This window comes from Pinus tabuliformis, chromosome 7 (genome assembly GCF_031772625.1).
Source record: "Pinus tabuliformis cultivar Carrire ecotype Pingquan chromosome 7, CPIR1, whole genome shotgun sequence".
In the NCBI taxonomy this organism is placed as follows: domain Eukaryota; kingdom Viridiplantae; phylum Streptophyta; class Pinopsida; order Pinales; family Pinaceae; genus Pinus; species Pinus tabuliformis.
The window spans coordinates 1188116094-1188134852 of NC_142293.1; the positions used below are offsets into that span (position 1 = coordinate 1188116094).

General features: G+C 40.0%; 1 protein-coding gene across 1 annotated transcript in view; it reads right to left on the reverse strand.

Moving 5' to 3' along the window:
* The window catches only part of LOC149251691 (AP-5 complex subunit zeta-1), a 515410-nt gene extending 497461 nt beyond the window's left edge, over window positions 1-17949 (reverse strand). Inside the window, exons 1-2 of the mRNA XM_089459526.1 lie at window positions 17570-17949; window positions 17312-17452 (exon numbers count right to left, since the gene is read on the reverse strand). Coding sequence (XP_089315652.1) covers window positions 17312-17452; window positions 17570-17683 — 255 coding nt within the window. The 5' untranslated portion in view covers window positions 17684-17949. The remainder of the gene's footprint in view (window positions 1-17311; window positions 17453-17569) is intronic.
* Between the last annotated feature and the right edge of the window lie 810 nt (window positions 17950-18759).

Sequence of the window (18759 nt, forward strand, 5' to 3'; positions counted from 1 at the left end):
TATGAACAATATCTTTTATTTGCCCCAACATGGTATCCATCTGCTCATACACCTTGCCAATCACTAGTTTATCTGTATCTGCAAACCGAATCATGTGATAAATGGGCTTGGTGAAATCCAATACTTGCCTCACACGTGCCTAAAACATACCATCAAGAGTGGCCTCCTCCACCTGTTCAAAACCTTGCCTATCAGCTGCATTTGTAGCCCTTTCCTTTAATACCTGCCAGTGTGGACTTGATACCATGCTAGCCAATGACTCTCTTACCTTCAAAAGGCACCTGAAGGTGAGGTAATAGCTACCAAATCTAGTCCCGCAATCTTCAACAACTCCAATCTTGAGTGACTGCGGAAAAGGCCATGTGTATTGCTATGATCTGTAATAAATTTTATCATTTGTTTACCTTTCTTGTACAAATCACCAATCCATTTGTATTGTTCGTTTTTGTTCTTAACAATATCATGCATCAAAAGGTTCATTGTGTGAACCAAACACCCAGACCAAAATATGTTGGGGTATTTATCCTCAATAATTGCTCTCGTTGCCTTACAATTAGGAGCATTTTCAGTGATGACTTGGATGACATTGTACGGCCCAATACGGTCAATTGTTTCAAGTAATGGTTCTGCAGTGTTGATGGCGGTCTTGAACTTGTCTGAGTAATCATATGTTGAAAGAAAGATGGCACCATTAACAGACACAGCAAGAACATTCATCAATGGCTTGCCTTTTACATTTGTCCATCCATTAGATACAATGGACACCCCATGGTCAGTCCAAGAACTTGTCATTCTATTCAAAGAATGTGATATTTTTGCTTTTTCATGATCAAGTCCAACGGTTCTTGCCTTGTCATACCCAGGGCTCTTGTATCCTTTAGGGGCATCATTTATGGCAGAAACCATTTCGTGCCAATAAGGTGAGCAAAGAACATTGAATGGTATCCCACATGCATAGAGAAACCTGTAAACTTTTGAATCCACATCATTCCTACACCCTTCATCAAGGAAATCTGATATGGTTCTATGCCTTAAACCTGGTGACCCTGTGCCTCCATATCCACTGCCTTGGGAGGATGCTGAAGGAGTTCTTTGTGCATGTGATTGTGAGCTTGGTTCAAAGAAACCCTTTGATTTTTTAGATTTGTATTGGGCTTCCTCCTCTTCCCTTATGTATTTGGCTCTATCTGTTGTTGACACACCTGTACAAGTTTTGATTCCTATTTGTTTATCTCCATCCCATGGCATTTTCCCACAGAGGTGTTTTCTGGCACAGGTGTATGAACCTATGTAATTATTGTCGCAATGGGGACAATGAAATTTAGTGGTTCCACCCCCTTTCCCTGCTTCAGGCCTATTAACATATTTCCACAATGGGGTTTGGTCTTGTTTAGTTTTTTGAGCTGACTCATGTTCACTCTCCTCCAACTCCTCCTCACCGAGGTTTTCATCAAATCCACTATGTCCCCCTTCTTCATCCCCTTCTTCATTTTCAATTTCAACCCTCCTTTTTCTACTCTCCAACACCATAATAACCAAAAAAGGAACCAAGAAGAAGAAAATGCCAAGAAATATAACCATGATGTTTGAAATTTGAAGTTTTGAATCTGCAAAATTTTAAAAAATGGAATGGGAATGGGAATGGGAAATAGAGAAAAGTTTATTCATTTATTTAGGAATAAACGCTAAAAAAAATTGTTAGACACTCTATTCAATATTGTAGAGCCTACCTCTTTGGCGTCCAATCTCCTCTTGCAAGCGCTTCAATCTCCCCTTGCTCCTTGCTTTCTCTTGCTCTCTCACTCTCTTGCTCCTTGCTCTCTTGCTCTCTTTCTTGCTCTCTCCTTGCTCTCTTTTGCTCTCTCCTTGCTCCTCACTCTCTCCTTACTCTCTCTTGCTCTCTCCTTGCTCTCTCTCACTCTCTCCTTGCTCCTCGCTCTCACCCTCTCTTAATCTCCCTCTCCTAATCTCAATCTCACTCTCACAATGATGAAATGAAATGAGGGAGGGTCTATTTAACCCTCCCAGGTTATAAAAATCGCTCCCAGAGCGACGGGAGCGACACTCCCTGCTTCGATCCGGAAATAGGCAGGGAGCGCAATTTTTTTTACGAGAGCGCACTCCCAAGTCGCTACCACCCGAAGCGCGGATTGGGAGCGGGATCAGCGAAAAGGGTGCTCCCCCGCAACACTGGGCTGCACATACTTGCTGTTGGAGGCCGACTTTTCCTAGGATATCTTAAGGTCATTGGTGAGTTGTTTGACCAGCTTTGACCTTGTTGATTTGAATTACACTGTTGCTGTTGTAAATCACAGATTTGTGATTCTGTACTATCTCTCTCTCTGCTGACTTATTTAAAAATATAGAAGAATTGATCAAAGGGTTTCCCCGCATTGGGGTTTGTCCCTAGCTAGCCGCCACATCTTGTGTCTCTTGTCTTCTGTCGATTTCATTTATGTTCTATTAGCATTTTACTTATATGTTAATGTGATTGCTATACTGAGAATTGATATTGGGCTAATAAGAAGAATTGAAGTAAATTGCTCTAAGCATAGAACATACCATAATTTAACATGGTATCAGAGCTAAAGTGAAGACAAAGCCCAAGCAAGAGCAAGAGCAACCACCGAAGACAGTTGGAAAAAGTCAAAAGGCTTCATGGGTTCCTCATCACACTTCCCCACCGAAAACAAGCTTCGTGAAAAGTCTGACTATCACAGATGGAAAATGTCTCTTGATCTGACATTGAAAGAGCAGGAAGTGTTAGACTATGCGAGAGACAGAATTACGGAACCTCCATCAAATGCATCGGCTGCTACAAGGAACAAGTACACTAAGGGTGAAGTCAAAGCAAAGAAGATCATCCGGGACTCAATTGACAAGCGTCTGGTAGCCTACGTTTCCGAGTTGAACACCTCCAAGGAGATCTACAGTAGAATGGTAAGATTGTTTAAAGTTAGTGATGCAAATCAAGTTTTGTTCCTCAAAAATAAGCTGAGGGATATTAAGAAGGGTAAGGACAAGGATATTCAATCCTACTTCTTAAGGATCACTGAGATCAAGAATGATCTCCTATCGATTGGAGAAGTCATTGCTGACAGGGAACTAACTATCACTACTCTTGAAGGGCTCCCATCCGAATGGTATGTATTTAGAACCACTCTTCTCAACAATGATCTAATTCCAGGATTTGAGGGATTGATGGCGAGATGCATTCAAGAAGAGACAAGGATGGTAGAGCAAGAAATGCCTTCAAGCAAAGGCAACCCCACTGCGTTCTCCTCTCATGCTAAAAGGAGAAATAATTCTGGGTCTAAATTCAAAGGAAAGGCGGATCGAAGGGTGGAAGAAAGGGAAGATGCTTCGCTTGCAATAAATTTGGCCACTATGTGAGGGAGTGTCCAAATAGGAAGGACACATCTCATAATGATGATCAAAATCACTCCCGGGGCAACTCCAGCAACAATCAAAGGAATGGCAGGTTCAATGGCAAAGGAAAGAGGAATGTCGGAAATCAAGGAAGTGGTCAACCCACCAAGAAAGCAAGGAACTCCAGGTATGAATCAAATGTTGTTAACAATAAGCAAGATGAATATTATCTGATATCGGCCCTCTCCACTACCTCTCCTCCGGACTCGTTGGGCAATTGGCTTATTGATAGTGGTGCCTCAAGGCACTACACTGGTTACAAGGAAGCTCTCTCTAATCTGATAAAGAAGGATACAAACTTGGATATTATTCTTGGAGACAATTCCACCTATCCCGTAAAGGGTGTAGGGAATGTTACTCTTCAATTAAATCAAGTTAACACAATTCATTTGCAAGAAGTCCTATATGTACCTGATCTCAAGAAGAACCTGCTGTTCATTTCGGCAATGGAAGACAAAGTCTACAAGGGGGCCTTCATCGATGGCAAGGTACGTGTGTGGAAAAATAATTTTAAAGATGCTTTCACTCTTGGGTTTCGAGTTGATTCTTTATATCAAGTTGGAGGAAGTCCGTTGGGAGTCATGTCTTGCGACACATCTCTTCAGTCAGAACTATGGCACTGGAGGTTTGCCCACATTCATCATAAAGCACTACCCGATGTGAGACAAATGGTGACAGGGATGCCCGAGTTCAAAATAGAGCATGAAGGTGTATGCTCGGGATGTGCCGAAAGAAAGCTCAAAAGGGGACCATTCCCCTCAAGCCATAGCAAGACCTCTGACATTTTGCAATTGTTCACCCTGACATATCTAGTATGATGCTCATGAACTCTTTGGGAGGATATTTATATTATCTCACTTTTACAGATGACTATTCTCGCAATACTTGGATATACTTCTTGAAAAAGAAGGATGAAGTGTTCTCCTGGTTTCGTCACTTCAAAGCCTTGATCAAGAATCAAACCGAGAAGAGGATCAAGATCTTAAGGACTGATAATGGGACCGAGTATGAATCCAATGAGTTCCATGATTTTTGCAAAGAGGTTGGCATTAAGAGGGAGACCACAACACCATACACTCCTGAACAGAATGGTGTGGCGGAAAGGAAGAATCGTACGATTGTGGAAGTTGTTCGTGCCATGCTCCATGATCAAAGGCTTCCGAAGTTTCTATGGGTCGAAGCTGCGAATACCGCCATATATGTTCAAAACCAATGTCCTCATCAAGCATTGGATTCCAAGACTCCCGAAGAGATGTTCACTAGTAAGAAACCTGATGTCTCTCATTTTAAAACTTTTGGAAGTCTCGTATATTTTCATGTGCCAAAATAGAAAAGGAGCAAATTGGGTGCATCTGGAAAGAAGGGAATCTTCGTGGGCTATAGCAAAAATTCTAAGGCCTATAAAATCTATGTGGCTGGTCAAATGGAAGTCGAGATAAGTCATGATGTCACCATTGACGAATATATGGCTCTTCGCAAGGTTGATAATCTTCCTATTATAAGGAAATATAAAAAAGTTGACACCAGGAAGCCAGATGAGAAGGAAGATGAGACGATGCCCGATGTGAAAGAACCTATGGATCCCACTAATCCCCCTCCACAAGAGCCTTCCTCTTCTAGGAAGAGGCCCTCGTGGCTTAGGGGGACACTTGATGATGTCGAAGGGCATATTGCACCTAGAGGGACTTTCCGTGAAAGTGAGAAGCCATCCAGGTATCAGGGATACTTGACCATTATGAGCACCATCATTCAAAATAAGCCTTCATCATTCGAAGAAGCCGTTAAGCATCAAGTATGGAAGGATGCTATGAATGAGGAATACGAGTCCATCATGAAGAATGATGTCTAGGATGTGGTCCCCAAAGCCCTGGACAAAACCATTGTCACCTCGAAGTGGATTTACAAAATAAAGCATGGAGCCGATAGGAGTGCTGAGAAATATAAAGCTTGCTTTGTTGCTCGAGGCTTCTCTCAAAAGGAAGGTGTAGATTATGATGAGATATTTGCACTTGTTGCCTGATACACCACCATCTGCATGATCATAGCCCTTGCTGCTTCGCAAGGATGGAACCTACATCAAATGGATGCCAAGACCGCATTCTTGCATGGTTCGATTAAATAGGAAGTCTATGTGGAACAACCCGAGGGGTTTGATATTCATGATCAGGAATCTCATGTATGCAGGTTGAAGAAAGTTGTCTATGGCCTAAAGGAAGCACCCCGAGCTTGGTATGAAAGGATCGATAGCTACTTGATGAAGTTGGGATTCACTAGGAGTGAAGCCAATCCAAACCTTTACTTTAAGGTTGAGTTTGATAAGTCTCTCATACTGGTGTTGTATGTGGACGACCTCTTTCTGACAGGTGCAGACCCTCTCATTCACAAATGTAAGAGGGAGTTGGCTTCCGAATTTGAGATGAAGGACCTAGGACTGATGCACTATTTCCTAGGGTTGGAAGTCTGGCAAAAGCCAGGAGAAATTTTCCTATCTCAAGGAAGATATTGGAGAGATTCGGTATGGTGGACTGCAAGCTCGTGACTACCCCGATGGAGCTTAACTTCAAGACATTATGCAGTAGTGTTGCCAGACCTGCTTTGGGAAATGCTTCTAAGTATCGTCAACTCATAGGATCATTGATGTTCTTGGTGAACTCCTGTCCGGATATATGTTTTGCAGTGAACACGTTGGGCCAATATATGGTTGAGCCTCATCACTCACATTGGATTGGTGCCAAGAATGTTCTGAGATATCTTCTGGGCACAACCACTTATGGTATGAGATACACTATCGGGGATGTGAGGCTACATGGATATTCTGATGCTGATTGGGCAGGCAGTGTGTTGGACTAAAAGAGCACTTTCGGGTGTTGTTTCTCTTTGGGTTCTGCCTCGATCTCCTGGATGAGCAGGAAGCAGAAGTCAGTGGCTTTGAGCAACGCTGAGGCAAAGTACATTGCTGCGAGTATGGCCACCTATGAGGCTGTCTGGTTGAGGAAGCTCTTCAGTGAGCTGTTTGGACATACATTGGATACGACCTTGATCCTATGCGACAACCAGAGTGGGATTCGTTTATTAGAGAATCTCATATTTCATGATCGCTCTAAGCACATCAATATTAGGTACCACTTTATCCGGGATTTGGTACAACGAGGAGCAATAAGGCTCCATCATATTGGGACAGATGAGCAGGTTGCCGACATTCTGACAAAGCCCCTAGGAAAGGTCAAATTCTTGACTTTCCGAGAATGACTAGGAGTCATTGAAAGACCCTCTTATGAGGGTCCTGTATGATGCATATATTGAGCTCTGGGAACTCGAGGGGGCTTGGGGTACTTCTTGGAGCGACGAGCGACCATAGGGTGACTCATCCTCCCCTAGTGATGCGTTGTGTACAGGGTGAATGATTCAGCCTTCCCCTATGATACCCCATGGCGACATGTAGGCAAGATGAGTGGTTCATCCTTCTCCTGTCGAGACATCCTACCCATGCAATCTGGGACTCATGGGAAGTACCTCTCATCTGGCCAATGAGTAGGGAAATGAGGATAGGGACCATAGTAGTACCGATGGATGCATCGTGTATCTATCGTACTCCCTATGCTAGGATGACATTGATTTGGGATCAATTGGAACTGACTTCGGGTCAGTAAGAGTGATATAACTCACTCTCTTTTGGCACTGATCTAGGGTCAGTAAGAGTGATATTGGACACTCTCTTTTATCTGGGACTAACTTCGGGTCAATAGAGGATGGTATGATACATTCTCAATCATTTCTTCTTCTTCATAGTTCAACAGAGCAGAGCTAACCAGAACCGAGCAGATGGAGTTCTCCCTAGTTGAGAGGGAGTGTTGAAATTGGCAACTAGGGCCAAACTCCATGTGGGTCATCTTATTTATGGCAGCTGATATTTTTCTTGGATTCCTCTCGTCGAGAGGTGTAGGATTGATCTAACGATCATCCGATTCTGACATGTATTTCTTGACAATTTGTCAAGGTCGGCCAACAAGTTAAGTTGTGTTGCATACCCCCAGCTAACCTCAACGTTGCACATAAAAGAAGGAGACATGTGTCTCATTTCACTCACTCTCATCCTCACATCTCTTCTCTCTCCTTGTCTCTTGGGTATAAAGGAGAAAGAAGACTCTCTCACACGTGGGAAAAGAGGACACAATTAGGGCATCATTGTGAGGACACAGTTAGGGCAGCGAGGATGCAGGAAGGTACAGCGATCTTGTTTGGGGTGATTTAGGCCTGCTTTGACCAACGTTTTACCTTCTTTGACTGCGACTTTGTATGGGCAGCCTCTCCTAGGCTAGACAAAGTGTTGGACAGCCTGCGTTGACTTTTGGATAGCTAATTTGGGACAACGTTGATTTGACCATCTTACTTTGACTGATTTGGGCTACACATACTTGTTGTTGGAGGCTGAGTTCTCCTAGGATATCATAAGGTCATTGGTGAGCTATTTGACCAGCGTTGACCTTGCTGATTTGAATTGTTGTAAATCACAAATTTGTGATATTGTAATATCTCTCTCTCTTTGTTGAATTATTGAAAAGTATAGAAGAATTGATCAAAGGGTTTCCCCGCATTGGGGTTTGTCCCTGGCTAGCCGCCACATCTTGTGTCTCTTGTTTTGGCTTGTCTTTTGTCGATTTCATTTATGTTCTATCAGCATTTTACTAATATGAAATGTGATTGCTATACTGAGAATTGATATTGGCTAATAAGAAGAATTGAAGTAAATTGCTCTAAGCATAGAACATACCATAATTTAACAATCAGGGATCTTGCGGGGTTGTTTCAAGCCTAGTTCAAGGTTGAGAGATCAGTTTGTATTCTCTATTGAAGCAAGGTTATTTGTAAGAGAACTATTGCTCTAAATTTCTTCAATAAAATTCTCAAGCAAGCAAGGGTTTTCCCAGTTGGGTTCCCTAGAAAATTTGTTGTGTTCTCGTGTAAATTGTGCATTTATTTTTGTTCAATTCCGCTACAAATTTCATAGAGAAAATTTGGGTTTATATGAAAGAAAGTGTCTTTCAAATTGTTCATATTAGCAAATCAGAATTTTGTGGAATTTCTATAGAATGTGAATCTACCAAATGAGGAGCTCGAGCTGCCTTTATATAGTAGTTTGTCTAGGGTGAATCGACGTGTCTCTTGGCAAGGGCCAACTTGACTTGGAGGGATGTCAAATTGTCACTTTTGGAGCCAAAAATTCAAATTAAATCTTTTAAAAGTCGTAATGGGACTTTGACTCAGAATAAATTTTCCTTTGACTCAAGCATTTATAAATATGCTTTACAATGATAAATATAATTACATCAAGTGACCACAAGTACATTCTTGTTAAATTTAGGTATGTTCTATACTTAGAGTAATTTATTTCAATTTTCACAATTAGCTCGATATCTTTTCCAGATTAGCAATCACAACAACATTAAAGTAAATTGCAGATATAAAATAAACATAGATCGCAGAAGATAAGCCAAGACAAGAGGACACAAGATGTGGCGCTAGCCGGGGACAAATCCCAATGTGGGGAAACCCTTGATCAATTCTTCATATATGTTCTTCAATAGTTAAGCAGAGAGAGAGAGATCGTGCATTTACAACAGAAGTCAACACTTTGACTTATCTAAATAAGAGCATAGATCATCTCTAAGTAGATGATACATGAGGTAGCTGAACTCAGTTGAAGACATGCTGCCTCAACTAATTCTCCCAGGGTCCTCCATCACCATGTTGCACCTATCATTGTGCTGCTCCTCATCATCATGTTTCACCTCACTATGTTGCATCATGCTGCACCCATCATCACTATGTTGCATCTCATCATGCTTCATCAATCATCACTATACCCATTGCTGTACTGCATCATGTACCATCATGTGCCATTGCTGCACCATGTTTGCCATACTGTCCCATGTGCTTGCTACACCATACTTGCCACCATGTGCTTACTGCACCTTGCTTACCATATTGTTGTTTCATTGTAAGCATGCCTTTGTTGCTGACCCATTGTTACATTGTTGTACCATGCCATCACTATAACATTGTTGCTATCATGTTGATTGTTGTAACATGCCATCATTGCTCATTGTAACATTGTTGCTATCATGCTGATTGCTGTAACATGCCATCATTGTTCATTGTAACATTGCTGCTATCATGCTGATTGTTGTAACATGCCATCACTGCTCATTGTAACCTTGCTGCTATCATGTTGATTGTTGTAACATGCCATCATTTCTCTCATGCTACCCATGCATCTTGCTGCACTATCATGCATTCAAACTTCATGGGTCACATTGCTGTCACATTCCTAGCATTGTTGTCCCACTGTTAGTGATTGCTGCTCCTATGATTGCTTGCTGTCCCATTTGTATTTGCAGCACCATGTGACCTTGCTGTCCCATATTCCTTTGCTGCACCATGTGACCTTGCTGTCCCATCTTCCTTTGCTGCCAACACATCATACAAGCGCGGTTGTTTGTCACCCATTAGTGTTGTAATTTATGGCACTGGTTAGGGCACACAACAGTCCCTAACCGTCCTCAAATCTGGCCCAAAATTTCCCTTATGAAATGCATCCTACCCTAGTGTGAACAGACCTCATTTAGATGACTGCGGCTAGGGCTTCCTTAGGACTACGTCTAGGGCTTCCTTAGGACAGCGTCTAGGGCTTCTTTAGGACTTAGGGCTTCCTTAGGACCGCGTCTAGGGCTTCTTTCCATGGCTAAGATCTGATCTCCATTAGGGCTTCCTCTCCTAGATTTCTCTTCCACTAAAACCCAAAACGAGTGGAGAGAAATCAAGAGTGAAGTGCGTGTGAAATGACTCTCAAGTCATCTCCTTTTATACTAAAACGTTGAGCACATGTGGGTGTTATTTAGTTGCTGACCGACCTTGATGAATTGTCTTATAACACAAATAAATTCATAACTCCATGAATACTTATTGGAATCGGATGATCTTTAGATCAATCCTACACCTCTCAATGAGAGGGATCCAAGAAAAATATCAGCTGCCATAAATAACATGACCCACATGGAGTTTGGCCCTAGTTGCCCTAGTTGCCAATTTTAACATGTTGGGCTAATAAGAAGAATTGAAGTAAATTGCTCTAAGCATAGAACATACCATAATTTAACAATCAGGGACCTTGCGGGGTTGTTTCAAGCCTAGTTCAAGGTTGAGAGATCAGTTTGTATTCTCTATTGAAGCAAGGTTATTTGTAAGAGAACTATTGCTCTAAATTTCTTCAATAAAATTCTCAAGCAAGCAAGGGTTTTCCCAGTTGGGTTCCCTAGAAAAATTGTTGTGTTCTCGTGTAGATTGTGCATTTATTTTTGTTCAATTCCGTTTCAAATTTCATAGAGAAAATTTATGTTTATATGAAAAGAAAGTGTCTTTCAAATTGTTCATATTAGCGGATCAGAATTTCATGGAATTTCTACAAAATGCGAATTTACCAAATGAGGAGCTCAAGCTGCCTTTATATAGTAGTTTGTCTAGGATGAATCGACGTGTCTCTTGGCCAGGGCTGACTTGACTTGGAGGGAAGTCGACTAGTCACTTTTGGAGCCAAAAATTCAAATTTACGTCTTTTAAAAGTCGCAATGGGACTTTGACTCAAAATAAATTTTCCTTTGACTCGAGCATTTATAAATATGCTTTACCACAAGTACATTGTGAAGACCAACCATAGTTACAAATTCAACAGAGCTCGCATTCATGTTAGAGAAAGACTAATTTGAGGTCTTCATTAGCTAAGGCACAAGCCAGAAGCCTTCCATCACTACATTTTCAACACAGTGTTCACCTTTTTCCATCTAGCAATCTATTCATGGTTGATCAAGTTGTAAAGGTAATCCACTATAATGATACCTAAATCCAATACCTCTATCTAAACCTAATGAAGTTATCTATGTTGTTTAATGTAACGATTAAGAACATTTTAATCATAAATTGTATGAGTATAAAAGCTTGTTTAGAACACTCTAAAATGCCAAATTGAGAGACATTTAACAAATTGAAACTCTAAAAAAGAGGTATGTTGCACCTCTCTTTAGAATATGTAGCCAACAAATTCCATCTTAGAGTTGTTCCTTCATGTTGACGTTCTCCATATATCCTACTCGAATCAACATAACCAATGATGTTTTGGCACTTAACATTGTTCTTGTATGTCCATTGATCCCTACAACAAATGAACATAACCTATGATGTTTTGGCACTTAGCATAGTTCTTGTATGTTGTCCTTGTATGTCCACTAATCCCCACAACAATCTAACTATTCATTATTTTGAATAAAATATCAAACAATTGCAATAATTTTCCTCATTTTATTAGTTGTTAATGATTTTCTTGTGATATGTCTTGTATTGATGACTATTGCTGTAAGTAAAAATTGTAATAATGCACATGTGTGCAACATTGACCCTGATATAGTCAAAATAGTGGTGCAAGACTACTACACATGCAGTGCCTTTGTATTCTTTAAGTTAAAGAAATGGCTTCAACACAATCTTTACAGAGAGGGAGAACTTATGAGACTTGGCCCCCAAGTTCCTAGTAAACTATAGTATATATTATAATTGTAATTTACACTTTTCACTTTATTTTTCCTATCTCATTATACATAATTTTAAGGGGCTTGGTCACATTTGATCACCCACCTATATATGTATAGTTTGATCATAATCCTAGAAGACTTTGTCAAAGATGGTCACTCTCCACCAAATTTGTACTTCTATAAATAGATAATCCAATGAAGAGTGTAGCATATGTGAACATTATTTCAATCTCCTCTCCACTTGTAGCTCAATCTCTTGGGCTTTCTATTTTTGTATATGACTAGTCACAATTTTGTTTTGTGCTCATATCAATTGGCATCAAAGATATGAGATTAGGGAGCGATAATTTTGATCTCTTTAGGGCCTTTCTCCTTGCCCACAATTCTCCTCCAAGCTCTCTTCAAGTAGTTTGCAACCAATTTTTGCTTGGCTTACCCTCTCTATATTTGTCTTTTTATGGTTTGTTTCCATAATTTTATTCCACAGCCATGGATTTTTCTCACTAGTTCCTATCCATTCTATTAGTTTTCTAGCCATTCCACTCGTTTCTTATGCATTCCATGAGGACCCGCAAAGGGGTCTATTTTGCTAATTAAACTCATAAAACAATTCCACAATAGCAATCATTTTCACTCAAACCCACTCCAAGCCTATAATATGTGGAAAACCATTTTTAGTTGCAAAAGTGAATTGTTACAACATTGCCTATTCCATTATGGCTCCTCGCAAATCCCCTCGGTAACTCTTAAGACTCTGGATTCCAACATTGTTCAAATACTAGTAGATCAAATGTAGGAGTGGTACGTCTCTTGGTGGAAAACCTTGCTATTCAACAATAACAAGAGCTTCAATGTCAAGTGATGAAAACTATGATGACCACATTTCAACAAATAATGAACACCTAACACCAAACCCTACAAAAGATATTCCAACAACAATGGTTGCCACAACAACTCAATCGAATGATAGCAATCCCCATTGCCTAAAAGTATTTTCGGATGGACACAACATTTGGTCCTTGTTGTTGCACAAACTAGTAGGCCTTATAAAGAGGCAAAAATTGGACGACACAACAACACTTGGGACAGAGGCCCATTGTCACCGCAGCCTAAGTCCCCTACTCTTCTCAGATTTTCACCGATGGGAGGAGTCCCAATAATATTCACTTGTGACAAAATATTCGTTGGTAGGTTTGAAGAAAGGAAAGGTGGCTCATTTAATGGACAGGTTCAACAAAGGTATGAGCTTTGGGAGAAGCTAGTAAGACTTTCCACGAAAAACCCCTTTGAAAGATAGTTGCACGAGACTTGACGTTGAGATATATAACGAGATATGAGAACATCCAAGGTCAAGGTAGTTAAGAGAAAAGGCAATGCATGATTTACTTCACCAAGTTCTAAAAAGATTGCCATCAAAGAATCCCCAAGTTGAAGGATTAGCCTCTAGGGTTCCCTCTTGATGTGACAACTAGAGCATCAAATTTATGGAGAATTCACTGTGGGAATTCCACCAAAACTTGAGCACTCCTAGAGAAGACAAAAAGGAATAGTTTTATCCAAGCGGACTTCAAAATTTCCCCCTCTATTGGAATTCACACCAAGCCCTAAGGGAGCCTCCTTATCCTTAAAGGGATGAAGAAAGAAAGAGAATTTTGTGGAGAAAATTTAAGAGTGACCACCAAGGGACGAGACTAGTGCCTAGACCATTGGGAGGTTGGAGTCAATGGAACTTTGATTTGGTCAAATCGTCTTTCAAGGAGACCTAAAGAGGAAGCCCTAACCACCCCTTCAAGCATTTACCTTCTTCAATCAAGTTAATGGAGTTTCATGGATTAAATGCAATTAGTATCCACTAGGAACATTCTTTTCACATTATCAATTTGTAGCACATGCAAAAATTTCTCAAGATTACAAATTTAGAACAATATTTAATAGCTAGGGCAGAAAATTTCATCAAGAGACAACATTCCATCCATTAGACATAGCAAAAATCAGAAATTACATCATCAAAGAGCACTTACAAGATAATGTGAAGTATATCCAACCATCAACAAGACATTAGAGGCTCCAAGAAAGATAGCAAAAATATCCAAACATCAAAATTCATCCATAAAACACCCAAATCCTTCTCCAAATTGCAGGTCCGAAAATCTCTAATGAGGTATTAGAAATCCCAAGTGTGATGGTTTAGGATGAGACTAGGTCTCACCTATTTATACAAGTGTTATGAGTTCAAATTACAAGGATAAAGCCCCTTTACATGCCTAACGTGCTAAGTAACCCATCTATGGTTACAAGCCAACCATGATAGCTTCAAAATTAAATTAAAATTTTTCTCCTAAGCCCATGCAAGGCTAACGCCATGCATGTGTGGAGGCCTAGAGGGGCAGCGTTGAGGCCTCTTGTGCTAAAAATGTGGGAGAGGGCCTCAAAAATCATGATGAAGAGGGTGGTACCCTGTCACTTAGTTTCAACCTCTAAGGGAATGACAGGTCCAAGGTACACCTTTCAAATGGCAGGTGTCATTTATAGTAGTGATGGAACAAAACGAGGACAAAGGTAAGGCTCCAAGCCTCATGCCATGGTACAAGGGTAGCTATGATGAGGGAGGCCCACACCTTGGGTATATGAATGTAGGAGGGAGCAATCGTGGTACATGAGTTACCCCGACTTTTGTTTTTCCACCCTTTTTCATTTGCCTTTTGGCTTTTATTGATTTTTCTTTATTTTACTGGTTGGGGCTCTAGAGGATGAGATCATGATGTGTACGATATAGCAGTGATTATCCCCTTAAGGTGGGGCAGTTCATCGCCCACCAGGGGTTGGGACATTCATGGATTTCTTAATGATGCAAGGGGCACTCATAGGGCCCTAGGAACCAGAGTGATGGCCATAATGATAAGGGGTAGAATTCATGTTTGGCTTTTGCCCACGTGATAAATTTTATTGTCCTGGCCATCTTTTGCATTTTGTGATACATTTCCTGTTGTATGTGACCATATTATGCTTTTATCCCTTTTTTTAGCTACATCAACCTCCGGGGCATCGTTCCAAGCCTGACCCAAGGTGTGGACAAGGGGAAGGGGATGTGAACACCTTGGGGATCCAATGGACAAATGTGGACCCAGATAGGGAAAATGTGAAAAGGGCTTGTAATGAGCAAAGGGAAGTGAGATATATGGTATCGGGAAGCAAGACCACACAACCAAAATCAGGGTCTCCCATGTAGTGCCACTCCTAAAGTTAATAGTCAATAAAGGAGATCCCACAGGACTAAGACTCGGAATTAACCCCCCCCCAGTTGAGGTAAGGGAACAAGAGTACAGTCAAAGCCCTAATCCATGCCCAAGTGTGCCCAAGAAAAACAAGCATAAACACCCAATTACATAGTGAAAGATCATACCTTTGGGATTGGATGGTCACAGGCCACCTTCAAACATACAACCATGACAGATGAGCAAGGGTACACAACGACTGGCTTAGGTGGTGGAGAAAAGTAGCACATCAAAGCTATCAGGTCACTGGCAAGGGGCTGCTGGCTTCCAGCTGAAGACAAATCTAGGAGAAAATTTCTCCTATGGGGTCACCACTGGTGGTGGGTAACAATCCTTAATATTGATGGAGCTTTAAATGGGGACAGACTTGACTCTTAGATTCACACTCAAGAAGCCTACTTCAAAACTCAACCTACTCTAACAAAGGCTTCGAAGATCCCTGTAGTTGAGGTACACAGGGAAGAACAACCCCTCAAATGGTGGTAAACACACACCCAACAACTCGCAACCTTTATCCAACCTTTAATCAACACTTGGGATGATATCAAAGATGTCATCCACAAGCACAAGCAGTTCTATCCATTGGGGTACAAGGATGCAGAGCTATCTGGCTGCGACATAACCAGACTCGTGGACAGTCAATCCAACAGCTAACTAAGGACATTAACAAACTCTCCATCAAACCTTAGATAAAGGATCCTGAAGATACCATTTCTGTCAAGTTTATCTTAAGTTTACTTCCTCACATCAAAACATAACTAGGACTCTTCCCTATTTCTTCACTGGAACATGTCTTCGAACTAGCTTCCAAAATCAATGCTAAAGCTAGCCTGCCAGAATGCTAGAACTCAAAAACATTTACATGGATGATGGTCCATAACAAAGATTCACAATACTATTTCACATAGTCTGATTTGACATGTGCCAAACACTCATTCAGATGCCATTTTGCATAAGCTTGGATGCTTTCACTACTATTCTTCATTCCCTCATTTACCATTCCATATTTCTAATCTCTAGAGGATTCTAACTGGGAAAGCAACGATGCCTATCTCGCTTTCAAGAAATTTTCATCATGTGATGTTATTTGTACCTACTCTAGCTCATTTGCGATGATTTCTGAAAGCCACTTCGTGATATGATCCAATTATCTGCAAGTTATGAGCAGCATCGCTTAAAGTTATTTCAAATATACTGAATTCAGTGTTTTCTCAGCAAGCCTGTATGCGGCTAAGCAGGTAATTTAATAAATAGGTTTACCTCTATCTTTATATCAACTTTCTAAAAAGAAGCTGCAAATATTACTAATTGGCCTATTCAATGCAGACTTAAGTTCCGTGGTTTTTGCGGGGTCCTTAAAATACCTCTGGAAGTGCTTTGCGAGATTTTTATGGCAGATATTCCAATTTAAATCAGAAGAAAAGAATTAGTATCAACCAGTGCCATAGCAGATGTAAGGAAAGGGAGAGCATTATTATAGAACGGAATCCCAATCATGGGATAAGCCACTTGGCACTGTGGTGCAGGAAAGTTGGAATTATGTAATAGCTTAAATGTATTGTTTGACGTGAAATCTTCACCAATCGAAGAAAAACTAAATTGTGAGTGAGCCAAAATGGAAACGTTCAATGGTTAAGCAGAAGTGGTGATATTCCCCTACCAAAGTTTAAATCCCCAAAAACATAATTTGCCCTCATGTGCCATTTCTCCCAGGAATGCAGTTGAGACCATGTGCAACTACTCGACAAATTTAGAAGAATAGATATCTCAACCCGTGGCTTCTTATGCAAATTGATCTTTCTATAGTTTGTAAACCGGCTACAGTCCAATGTCAATTTTACCAAATTGGCTGGCTGTTGCGCAAGGACAGTTAGAAGTATATTTTCCAAACATGAACATCCTTCTCTAATGAATTGGAAAGTCAATAAACCGTCTTAAGTACCGTGTGGAATAAGAACTGAATAATTAAGCGATTCATTTATGACTGATACTGAAGGCATTAATACAATTTTGAATGAAACTTACCAGAAGGAGAAGTCCAGCAGAGGATCTTGAATTGGGCATAGAAGCAATGCAACGTTGGAAGAGTTTGTTGATTTGTGGATAAATTCTCGCTACCAGATCTTCTGAGTTTTCGGCCTTGCAGATTTCGTAGAGCTTATTCACCTGATAATAACTAAATAAATAAAACATGCAGTGCAATGCAATGCGGAGGACCAGCAATAGAAATGGGGATGGATTGCAGAGTTGTATTGCAGAGTAAAGGCGATAAAGACAGCTTACAGATTGGATGAGGGTAACATCATTGGCAGGATCATTGACATAAGTAGAGTCCCTTGTACTCTGTGATAGTAGTCGCAGATGAAACATCCACTCCCCCTCCATTGCTTTTGCCATCACCACTGCCAGATAGGTCAGTTTCCTTGCTATTTATATTCAAAACTCGTGTGTATCTGTCAAAGGTTGGACATTTAGCTAAATTGCTGACCTTTCTGCGTCTTTCACAATACAGTGATTTATAACCGTCTCTGCCAGTGATAGGGGGCGTCGAAGGCCCTCCATCTGGGGGACGAATACATGCGTCACAGAAGAGATGGTGCAGGAGTTCAAATAAGAGTTGCAGAGAAGGACAAACTCGGAACACAATTTGGAGAGAAAATTACGATAGTTTGTATTTTTAATTATTATTTTATGGTTACTTTGTTTTTCCCTTTTTTTAATGGTTAAAGCCCGAAAAAAAAGGGTTATAATGATATAAATTTTTCTTAGTGTGTAATAATTTTTACACCAAAAAAAAAAATTGTTTATTTAAGTAATTTATTGGTGGTACCGAAGAGTATACTCTCATATTGGGTTATTTAACACGTTTCAATATCAAAAAGATAATTTTAACTTATATGATATCTATATGTGAAAATTATAAGTTTTTTGGGTGGATATAGTCTCTAAAATTATTTATTTTCTAATAGCATTTAATTTTCATATCATATATTTATTTTTTAATAGCATTTAATCTTAATATTATACATTTTTTAAGGGGGTGTATAGATAGGCCTAACCCCAAGGGCATTGAGGAGATTTGACCCCATAACCTCTTGATAGGTGAAGTACTTAGCAACATGAACTCGCCCAACTGAACTATCTCTAGGGACTTGTCTTAATCTTATGCATTATAATAATATTATCCTTAATTATAATTTAATTTTTTGTTTAGAAAATAACATAATCTATATATAATTTGATCTAACATTATATTTAACACTTTCATATGTGTACCAATTATAAATAAAACAATATAATTCACCTTGTGAATAAATTACAAACATCAATTAAAATAAACAGTGTTTTCCAATCTACTTATGGGATCCTAAATCATATTGAGGGGATAATTAATTCTTATAGTCATTAATGTTTTACTTATAGTAAACTTTTGACATTGTTTGAAAACAAAATACATAGCTTGATTTTGAATA